The 9,336-nt window shown below is 42.5% G+C and overlaps 1 protein-coding gene across 1 annotated transcript in view; it reads left to right on the top strand.

Annotated features, from left to right (window-relative positions):
* Positions 1–2,307: 2,307 nt before the first annotated feature.
* Positions 2,308–9,336, top strand: part of LOC306738040 (extracellular serine/threonine protein kinase FAM20C-like) — a gene marked incomplete at both ends in the record, with an annotated part of 75,697 nt that continues 68,668 nt past the window's right edge. Inside the window, 2 exons of the mRNA XM_079219870.1 lie at positions 2,308–2,693; positions 3,513–3,688. Coding sequence (XP_079075996.1) covers positions 2,308–2,693; positions 3,513–3,688 — 562 coding nt within the window. The remainder of the gene's footprint in view (positions 2,694–3,512; positions 3,689–9,336) is intronic.

Here is a 9,336-nt window from a genome sequence, read left to right as displayed (position 1 = left end):
CTGCTGCCTGTATCTCTACTGCTGTATCTCCACTGCTGTATCTCTACTGCTGCCTGTATCTCTACTGCTGTATCTCCACTGCTGTACCTCTACTGCTGTATCTATACTGCTGCCTGTATCTCTACTGCTGTATCTCCACTGCTGTACCTCTACTGCTGTATCTATACTGCTGCCTGTATCTCTACTGCTGTATCTCCACTGCTGTACCTCTACTGCTGTATCTCTACTGCTGCCTGTATCTCTACTGCTGTGTCTCTACTGCTGTATCTCCACTGCTGTACCTCTACTGCTGTATCTCTACTGCTGCTGTATCTCTACTACTGTATATCTACTGCTGTATCTCTACTGCTGTATCTCTACTGCTGCCTCTATCTCTACTGCTGTATCTCTACTGCTGTATCTCTACTACTGTACATCTACTGCTGTATCTCTACTGCTGTATCTCTACTGCTGCCTGTATCTCTACTGCTGTATCTCTACTGCTGTATCTCCACTGCTGTACCTCTACTGCTGTACCTCTACTGCTGTATCTCTACTGCTGTATCTCCACTGCTGTACCTCTACTGCTGTATCTCTACTGCTGCTGTATCTCTACTGCTGTATCTCTACTGCTGTATCTCTACTACTGTATATCTACTGATGTATCTCTACTGCTGTATCTCTACTGCTGCCTGTATCTCTACTGCTGTATCTCTACTGCTGTATCTCTACTGCTGCCTGTACCTCTACTACTGTATCTCTACTGCTGTATCTCTACTGCTGCCTGTACCTCTACTGCTGTCTGTACCTCTACTGCTGCCTGTACCTCTACTGCTGCCTGTATCTCTACTGCTGCCTGTATCTCTACTGCTGTATCTCTACTGCTGCCTGTATCTCTACTAATGTATCTCTACTGCTGTATCTCTACTGCTGCCTGTATCTCTACTGCTGTGTCTCTACTGCTGTATCTCCACTGCTGTACCTCTACTGCTGTATCTCTACTGCTGCTGTATCTCTACTACTGTATCTCTACTGCTGTATCTCTACTGCTGTATCTCTACTGCTGCCTCTATCTCTACTGCTGTATCTCTACTGCTGTATCTCTACTACTGTACATTTACTGCTGTATCTCTACTGCTGTATCTCTACTGCTGCCTGTATCTCTACTGCTGTATCTCTACTGCTGTATCTCCACTGCTGTACCTCTACTGCTGTACCTCTACTGCTGTATCTCTACTGCTGTATCTCTACTGCTGTATCTCTACTACTGTATATCGACTGCTGTATCTCCACTGCTGTATCTCTACTGCTGCCTGTATCTCTACTGCTGCCTGTACCTCTACTGCTGTCTGTACCTCTACTGCTGCCTGTATCTCTACTGCTGTCTGTACCTCTACTGCTGTATCTCTACTGCTGCCTGTACCTCTACTGCTGTCTGTACCTCTACTGCTGCCTGTACCTCTACTGCTGCCTGTATCTCTACTGCTGCCTGTATCTCTACTGCTGCCTGTATCTCTACTGCTGTATCTCTACTGCTGCCTGTACCTCTACTGCTGTCTGTACCTCTACTGCTGCCTGTACCTCTACTGCTGTATCTCTACTGCTGTCTGTACCTCTACTGCTGCCTGTACCTCTACTGCTGCATGTATCTCTACTGCTGTATCTCTACTGCTGTATCTCTACTGCTGCCTGTATCTCTACTGCTGCCTGTATCTCTACTGCTGCACAGTGGTGCCGGTTAAAGAACGTTGTTCACGCTGCAAAATGTGTAAATGTTTTTTTTGTGTGCGATTAATTGAAATGACACACAGCTGGTTGTTATCACACATATCAGAACCACTGTTTCTGTTCTTGTGCTTTTCACAATAAAAGGCCTAAACAAATAATATTCTTGGAACGTTATACTTTTGTGTATAGAGAGCAAACACATTGATCCGAGTCCAGATCACGTTAACCTGGCAGCCACCTCACAAACAACTGGGCCAACTGGGTGAACTGGATTCTCTTTTATCTCACTGGGAATCAGCAGCAGAGGGACGGACAGCTTTTTGTGTTTTCAAAGGAAAGTTGCTGCCGTGTAAGTTGTTGGAGGATTGTGTGCAGTGACTTCAGAGAGGTCACGTTTTTAACAATGTCTTCATGTTGTAATTTTAACTAGTTTTTTTATATTATATTTATATATTATTACAGAGGATGTCGTATGTGTACAGACTGTAAAGCCCTCTGAGGATAATTTGTGATTTGTGATTTTGGGCTCTACAAAATAATTGTAATTTTATTTTATCATGTGGTCCATCTCTTGCTGTACTTTTTATAAATGTTTGACCCATGTTGATTCCGCTCAGCAGGAAGATGAGGTGTCGCTCCAGGACAATCTGTCTGTCCTTGGCCTTCGTCACCTTTTTCCTCTACCTCCTCCTGGAGCTTGACTCTCTGCCCGTTTACCAGCGGCCCCGGGACCCCCCGCTGAGCCCCAGGACGCTGACGGACTTGGCTCACGGCGACCACGGCCCCGTGGGGGTCCACGGTCTGGCCGAGCCTCCGACCCAGGTACCCGCGGCCGTCGACGGAGCCCAGGAGTCCGGGCTGTCGAAGCTGGAGGCGCTGTTTGACCATCCTCTTTACAACGGGCCCGGCGCTCCCATCCCCGAGGAGGACTGGCTCATGAAAGTGAAACCGAAGATCAAGTCCAGTGAGAAGAGCTCCAACATGTGGTCAGTGACCCTCAGAGGGCTTTGATTCTCCTTTGATGTCAACTCCCATCGCTCTCACAATAAAACATAATAATGAAAGCATTTATTTTCCAAATATACTTATATTTAAGCATCTTTTAGTCAAAACCAGGAGACAACCTCCAGTTCTTTAAAGAAGTCTATGCTTCATGTGTTAAAGCTGCATTCTCTCTCCTGACCACCAGGGGGCGACTCCTCTGGTTGTATAGAAGTCTATGCGTCATGTGTTAAAGCTGCATTCTCTCTCCTGACCACCAGGGGGTGACTCCTCTAGTTGTATAGAAGGCTATGCTTCATGTGTTAAAGCTGCATTCTCTCTCCTGACCACCAGGGGGTGACTCTTCTGGTTGTATAGAAGTCTATGCTTCATGTGTTACAGTGTGATTGACAGGTCAACACCAGAGATACGCCGTCTCTAGGTCACTCCTCATCAGTCCATATATGGTCACTTCCCGTTCACTAGTTGTGAAAAATCCAAGATGGTGGCGAACAAATCGCTGAATTCGAGGCTTTAAAACATCCACAAAACAATGAGTTACGTCCGATGACGACGTCCTCGCCTTATGCACGGTCCAAGAGTGTCACTGAGCCAATGAAATATACTTCACCATATAAATGTATGATAATGTCTCCGAGATGGAAACATATGGGCCATTGCTACCTTCAGTTTCTATTAAAGCTGCAGCAAATGTTTTCATAATGTCAAAAGTCACTGAATAAATAAAACATTCCCGTCACATTTGTCGAGAACCCAAGCCAGCGTCTTGATACCAAGGAGCTCGGCGTCTTCCTGCTCTGCAGGGTGAGTGCGAGCCAGGAGGTCTACGAGGACGTCCAGTGGAACAGCAGCATCGACAGCCAGCCCCCCTGGCTGCGCTTCCAGCTGGGCATCTCCCGCTGGCAGCTGTACGCCCACCGGGACCCCGTCATGGAGCCGCTGGCCCGGCAGCTCGCCACGCATCGCATCGTCAGCGCAGGTGAGCCGCAGGCGTGGTTTCCCCTAGTGTTCAACAGGTGTACTGCAGCGTGTTCAGAGCGCCGTGAACACGTGACTAAGCAACAGAGAAGTGGAACCAACCAACTGGACTTTAACCAGAAGACCAGTGGAGACGCCACGTTGTTCTTTGTTGTCTAACCATCTAAACCATCAACAGTTAGGTTGAGACAACTAAACCACCAACTGTTGGTGGTTTAGTTGTCTCAACCTAACTGTTGGTGGTTTAGTTGTTTAACCCTAACTGTTGGTGTTTAGTTGTCTAAACCTAACTGTTGGTGGTTTAGTTGTCTCAACCTAACTGTTGGTGGTTTAGTTGTCTCAACCTAACTGTTGGTGGTTTAGTTGTCTAACCCTAACTGTTGGTGGTTTAGTTGTCTCAACCTAACTGTTGGTGGTTTAGTTGTCTAACCCTAACTGTTGGTGGTTTAGTTGTTTCACCCTAACTGTTGGTGGTTTAATTGTCTCAACCTAACTGTTGGTGGTTTAGTTGTTTAACCCTAACTGTTGGTGGTTTAGTTGTTTAACCATATATGTTGGTGGTTTAGTTGTCTCAACCTAACTGTTGGTGGTTTAGTTGTTTAACCATATCTGTTGGTGGTTTAGTTGTCTAACCCTAACTGTTGGTGGTTTAGTTGTTTAACCCTAACTGTTGGTGGTTTAGTTGTCTAAACCTAACTGTTGGTGGTTTAGTTGTTTAACCCTAACTGTTGGTGGTTTAGTTGTCTAAACCTAACTGTTGGTGGTTTAGTTGTTTAACCCTAACTGTTGGTGGTTTAGTTGTCTCAACCTAACTGTTGGTGGTTTAGTTGTTTAACCCTAACTGTTGGTGGTTTAGTTGTCTCAACCTAACTGTTGGTGGTTTAGTTGTTTAACCCTAACTGTTGGTGGTTTAGTTGTCTCAACCTAACTGTTGGTGGTTTAGTTGTTTAACCCTAACTGTTGGTGGTTTAGTTGTTTAACCATAACTGTTGGTGGTTTAGTTGTTTAACCCTAACTGTTGGTGTTTAGTTGTCTAAACCTAACTGTTGGTGGTTTAGTTGTCTCAACCTAACTGTTGGTGGTTTAGTTGTCTCAACCTAACTGTTGGTGTTTAGTTGTCTAAACCTAACTGTTGGTGGTTTAGTTGTCTCAACCTAACTGTTGGTGGTTTAGTTGTCTCAACCTAACTGTTGGTGGTTTAGTTGTCTAAACCTAACTGTTGATGGTTTAGTTGTCTCAACCTAACTGTTGGTGGTTTAGTTGTTTAACCCTAACTGTTGGTGGTTTAATTGTCTCAACCTAACTGTTGGTGGTTTAGTTGTTTAACCCTAACTGTTGGTGGTTTAGTTGTTTAACCATATCTGTTGGTGGTTTAGTTGTCTCAACCTAACTGTTGGTGGTTTAGTTGTTTAACCCTAACTGTTGGTGGTTTAGTTGTCTAACCCTAACTGTTGGTGGTTTAGTTGTTTAACCCTAACTGTTGGTGGTTTAGTTGTCTAAACCTAACTGTTGGTGGTTTAGTTGTTTAACCCTAACTGTTGGTGGTTTAGTTGTCTCAACCTAACTGTTGGTGGTTTAGTTGTTTAACCCTAACTGTTGGTGGTTTAGTTGTCTCAACCTAACTGTTGGTGGTTTAGTTGTTTAACCCTAACTGTTGGTGGTTTAGTTGTCTCAACCTAACTGTTGGTGGTTTAGTTGTTTAACCCTAACTGTTGGTGGTTTAGTTGTTTAACCATAACTGTTGGTGGTTTAGTTGTTTAACCCTAACTGTTGGTGTTTAGTTGTCTAAACCTAACTGTTGGTGGTTTAGTTGTCTCAACCTAACTGTTGGTGGTTTAGTTGTCTCAACCTAACTGTTGGTGGTTTAGTTGTCTAAACCTAACTGTTGGTGGTTTAGTTGTCTAAACCTAACTGTTGGTGGTTTAGTTGTTTAACCCGAACTGTTGGTGGTTTAGTTGTCTCAACCTAACTGTTGGTGGTTTAGTTGTTTAACCCTAACTGTTGGTGGTTTAGTTGTTTAACCATAACTGTTGGTGGTTTAGTTGTCTCAACCTAACTGTTGGTGGTTTAGTTGTTTAACCCTAGCTGTTGGTGGTTTAGTTGTTTAACCATATCTGTTGGTGGTTTAGTTGTCTCAACCTAACTGTTGGTGGTTTAGTTGTTTAACCCTTACTGTTGATGGTTTAGTTGTCTAACTCTAACTGTTGGTGGTTTAGTTGTCTAACCCTAACTGTTGGTGGTTTAGTTGTTTAACCCTAACTGTTGGTGGTTTAGTTGTCTCAACCTAACTGCTGGTGGTTTAGTTGTCTCAACCTAACTGTTGGTGGTTTAGTTGTTTAACCCTAACTGTTGGTGGTTTAGTTGTTTAACCCTAACTGTTGGTGGTTTAGTTGTCTAAACCTAACTGTTGGTGGTTTAGTTGTCTCAACCTAACTGTTGGTGGTTTAGTTGTCTCAACCTAACTGTTGGTGGTTTAGTTGTTTAACCCTTACTGTTGATGGTTTAGTTGTCTCAACCTAACTGTTGGTGGTTTAGTTGTTTAACCCTAACTGTTGGTGGTTTAGTTGTCTAAACCTAACTGTTGGTGGTTTAGTTGTTTAACCCGAACTGTTGGTGGTTTAGTTGTCTCAACCTAACTGTTGGTGGTTTAGTTGTTTAACCCTAACTGTTGGTGGTTTAGTTGTTTAACCATATCTGTTGGTGGTTTAGTTGTCTCAACCTAACTGTTGGTGGTTTAGTTGTTTAACCCTAACTGTTGGTGGTTTAGTTGTTTAACCCTAACTGTTGGTGGTTTAGTTGTCTAACCCTAACTGTTGGTGGTTTAGTTGTTTAACCCTAACTGTTGGTGGTTTAGTTGTCTCAACCTAACTGTTGGTGGTTTAGTTGTTTAACCCTAACTGTTGGTGGTTTAGTTGTCTCAACCTAACTGTTGGTGGTTTAGTTGTCTCAACCTAACTGTTGGTGGTTTAGTTGTTTAACCCTAACTGTTGGTGGTTTAGTTGTTTAACCCTAACTGTTGGTGGTTTAGTTGTCTCAACCTAACTGTTGGTGGTTTAGTTGTTTAACCCTAACTGTTGGTGGTTTAGTTGTCTCAACCTAACTGTTGGTGGTTTAGTTGTCTCAACCTAACGGTTGGTGGTTTAGTTGTTTAACCCTAACTGTTGGTGGTTTAGTTGTTTAACCATAACTGTTGGTGGTTTAGTTGTTTAACCCTAACTGTTGGTGTTTAGTTGTCTAAACCTAACTGTTGGTGGTTTAGTTGTCTCAACCTAACTGTTGGTGGTTTAGTTGTCTAAACCTAACTGTTGGTGGTTTAGTTGTCTAAACCTAACTGTTGGTGGTTTAGTTGTCTCAACCTAACTGTTGGTGGTTTAGTTGTCTAACCCTAACTGTTGGTGGTTTAGTTGTTTAACCCGAACTGTTGGTGGTTTAGTTGTCTCAACCTAACTGTTGGTGGTTTAGTTGTTTAACCCTAACTGTTGGTGGTTTAGTTGTTTAACCATATCTGTTGGTGGTTTAGTTGTCTCAACCTAACTGTTGGTGGTTTAGTTGTTTAACCCTAACTGTTGGTGGTTTAGTTGTTTAACCATATCTGTTGGTGGTTTAGTTGTCTCAACCTAACTGTTGGTGGTTTAGTTGTTTAACCCTAACTGTTGGTGGTTTAGTTGTCTAACCCTAACTGTTGGTGGTTTAGTTGTTTAACCCTAACTGTTGGTGGTTTAGTTGTCTCAACCTAACTGTTGGTGGTTTAGTTGTCTAAACCTAACTGTTGGTGGTTTAGTTGTTTAACCCGAACTGTTGGTGGTTTAGTTGTCTCAACCTAACTGTTGGTGGTTTAGTTGTTTAACCCTAACTGTTGGTGGTTTAGTTGTTTAACCATATCTGTTGGTGGTTTAGTTGTCTCAACCTAACTGTTGGTGGTTTAGTTGTTTAACCCTAACTGTTGGTGGTTTAGTTGTTTAACCATATCTGTTGGTGGTTTAGTTGTCTCAACCTAACTGTTGGTGGTTTAGTTGTTTAACCCTAACTGTTGGTGGTTTAGTTGTCTAACCCTAACTGTTGGTGGTTTAGTTGTTTAACCCTAACTGTTGGTGGTTTAGTTGTCTCAACCTAACTGTTGGTGGTTTAGTTGTTTAACCCTAACTGTTGGTGGTTTAGTTGTCTCAACCTAACTGTTGGTGGTTTAGTTGTCTCAACCTAACTGTTGGTGGTTTAGTTGTTTAACCCTAACTGTTGGTGGTTTAGTTGTCTCAACCTAACTGTTGGTGGTTTAGTTGTTTAACCCTAACTGTTGGTGGTTTAGTTGTCTCAACCTAACTGTTGGTGGTTTAGTTGTTTAACCCTAACTGTTGGTGGTTTAGTTGTTTAACCATAACTGTTGGTGGTTTAGTTGTCTCAACCTAACTGTTGGTGGTTTAGTTGTTTAACCCTAACTGTTGGTGGTTTAGTTGTCTAAACCTAACTGTTGGTGGTTTAGTTGTCTAAACCTAACTGTTGGTGGTTTAGTTGTTTAACCCGAACTGTTGGTGGTTTAGTTGTCTCAACCTAACTGTTGGTGGTTTAGTTGTTTAACCCTAGCTGTTGGTGGTTTAGTTGTTTAACCATATCTGTTGGTGGTTTAGTTGTCTCAACCTAACTGTTGGTGGTTTAGTTGTTTAACCCTTACTGTTGATGGTTTAGTTGTCTAACTCTAACTGTTGGTGGTTTAGTTGTCTAACCCTAACTGTTGGTGGTTTAGTTGTTTAACCCTAACTGTTGGTGGTTTAGTTGTCTCAACCTAACTGCTGGTGGTTTAGTTGTCTCAACCTAACTGTTGGTGGTTTAGTTGTTTAACCCTAACTGTTGGTGGTTTAGTTGTTTAACCCTAACTGTTGGTGGTTTAGTTGTCTAAACCTAACTGTTGGTGGTTTAGTTGTCTCAACCTAACTGTTGGTGGTTTAGTTGTCTCAACCTAACTGTTGGTGGTTTAGTTGTTTAACCCTTACTGTTGATGGTTTAGTTGTCTCAACCTAACTGTTGGTGGTTTAGTTGTTTAACCCTAACTGTTGGTGGTTTAGTTGTCTAAACCTAACTGTTGGTGGTTTAGTTGTTTAACCCGAACTGTTGGTGGTTTAGTTGTCTCAACCTAACTGTTGGTGGTTTAGTTGTTTAACCCTAACTGTTGGTGGTTTAGTTGTTTAACCATATCTGTTGGTGGTTTAGTTGTCTCAACCTAACTGTTGGTGGTTTAGTTGTTTAACCCTAACTGTTGGTGGTTTAGTTGTTTAACCCTAACTGTTGGTGGTTTAGTTGTCTAACCCTAACTGTTGGTGGTTTAGTTGTTTAACCCTAACTGTTGGTGGTTTAGTTGTCTCAACCTAACTGTTGGTGGTTTAGTTGTTTAACCCTAACTGTTGGTGGTTTAGTTGTCTCAACCTAACTGTTGGTGGTTTAGTTGTCTCAACCTAACTGTTGGTGGTTTAGTTGTTTAACCCTAACTGTTGGTGGTTTAGTTGTTTAACCCTAACTGTTGGTGGTTTAATTGTCTCAACCTAACTGTTGGTGGTTTAGTTGTTTAACCCTAACTGTTGGTGGTTTAGTTGTCTCAACCTAACTGTTGGTGGTTTAGTTGTTTAACCCTAACTGTTGGTGGTTTAGTTGTTTAACCAT

This window comes from Taurulus bubalis (assembly GCF_910589615.1).
Source record: "Taurulus bubalis genome assembly, chromosome: 6".
Classification (NCBI taxonomy): Eukaryota; Metazoa; Chordata; class Actinopteri; order Perciformes; family Cottidae; genus Taurulus; species Taurulus bubalis.
The sequence above is the reverse complement of the archived record's forward strand: the minus strand, read 5'-3'. Positions and strand labels throughout refer to the sequence as shown.